Consider the following 1,322-nt stretch of genomic DNA (forward strand, 5'->3'; position numbering starts at 1 on the left):
AACAACCGTGAAGACTAACACTATGTCCTGTATATTCTAAACCAACAATAGCATCTGATAGAACAACCGTGAAGACTAACACTATGTCCTGTATATTCTAAACCAACAACAGCAGCTGTAAGTACTCACACTATACTGGTCTTTCACTAGTTCAACCACATTAGAAGAATCATTTTCCAGTTTCCCAGCAGTAGAGCCCTCCAGTTGATCACTTAGACGCTTATAGATAGGCAGCTGATCACTGGTGACAGCAAAGATAACATTTATTTTATGTTTCTTAACCTCCACGTTTATCTGACTGAGGGATGGATAGTCCTGATAAATGCTCATGTTGTAATTGCCTTTTTCGTCCAAGTGACAAATACCATCATTAGGCTTCACAATTCCTCCCAACTGTAATAAAAAAAAACTAAAGTTAATGCTTTACACAAGAATAGTTTCTTTACAAAGTTCCATTCAGTTATACAATATTATTAGCAGGTTGTTTTGTTGTTAATTATATCCAAGGTTATTAAGAACAGTAAACCCAAAAACTTGAAAATTAATATAGATTTAATGTAATTTGTGGAGGATATACAGAAGAAAGGATTCTATGTGACATAATAAAATCTAACCTTTCCATCACCAGCATAATGAAACCCACTGTCTGATGAAAACACCAACATTTTTCTTGACTTTTTTCTCCACTCAATGGCATCCTATTAACAGTATAAAAATAAAAAAGTTTTAAATGTGTACAAAACTACCTTAACAATAATTATTTTAACAGTCTACAAATTGTACACAAAACACAAGTTTAAAGGCAGTAATGTCAAGGAATGACCAAGAAAAATATCATCAAGAGATTTGATGACAAGGAACCGACTTTTAGAAAACAATTGTTTGGAGATATTTTGAATGGGTAGAGAAAGAAACTTTATTTCAAATGTAGCAGGCCTAATAATGTCAAGATTAAGAAGGGAGTTGACCATCAAGAATATGGTAATAATTTACTTGACAAACAATGAGTTGACCATCAACAATATGGTAATGACTTACTTGACAAACAATGAGTTGACCATCAAGAACATGGTAGTGACTTACTTGACAAACAATGAGATGACCATTAAGAACACGGTAGTGACTTACTTGACAAACAATGAGTTGACCATCAAGAACATGGTAGTGACTTACTTGACAAACAATGAGTTGACCATCAAGAATATGGTAGTGACTTACTTGACAAACAATGAGTTGACCATCAAGAACATGGTAATGACTTATGGTCAACTCATTGTTTGTCAAAATCAAGAACATGGTAGTGACTTACTTGACAAACAATG

General features: G+C 33.6%; 1 protein-coding gene across 1 annotated transcript; it reads right to left on the minus strand.

The window, feature by feature from the left end:
* Window positions 1-8: 8 nt before the first annotated feature.
* LOC106477572 (integrin beta-PS-like) lies at window positions 9-692 on the minus strand. The gene is made up of 2 exons (XM_013938118.2): window positions 615-692; window positions 9-393 (listed from the first exon to the last, which is right to left on the minus strand). The coding sequence occupies exons 1-2, from the start codon at window positions 663-665 to the stop codon at window positions 82-84; spliced, it is 363 nt and encodes a 120-aa protein (XP_013793572.2). The 5' UTR covers window positions 666-692; the 3' UTR covers window positions 9-81.
* Between the last annotated feature and the right edge of the window lie 630 nt (window positions 693-1,322).

The sequence above is a fragment of the Limulus polyphemus genome, unplaced genomic scaffold, assembly GCF_000517525.1.
Source record: "Limulus polyphemus unplaced genomic scaffold, Limulus_polyphemus-2.1.2 Scaffold20799, whole genome shotgun sequence".
NCBI classification, from domain to species: Eukaryota; Metazoa; Arthropoda; class Merostomata; order Xiphosura; family Limulidae; genus Limulus; species Limulus polyphemus.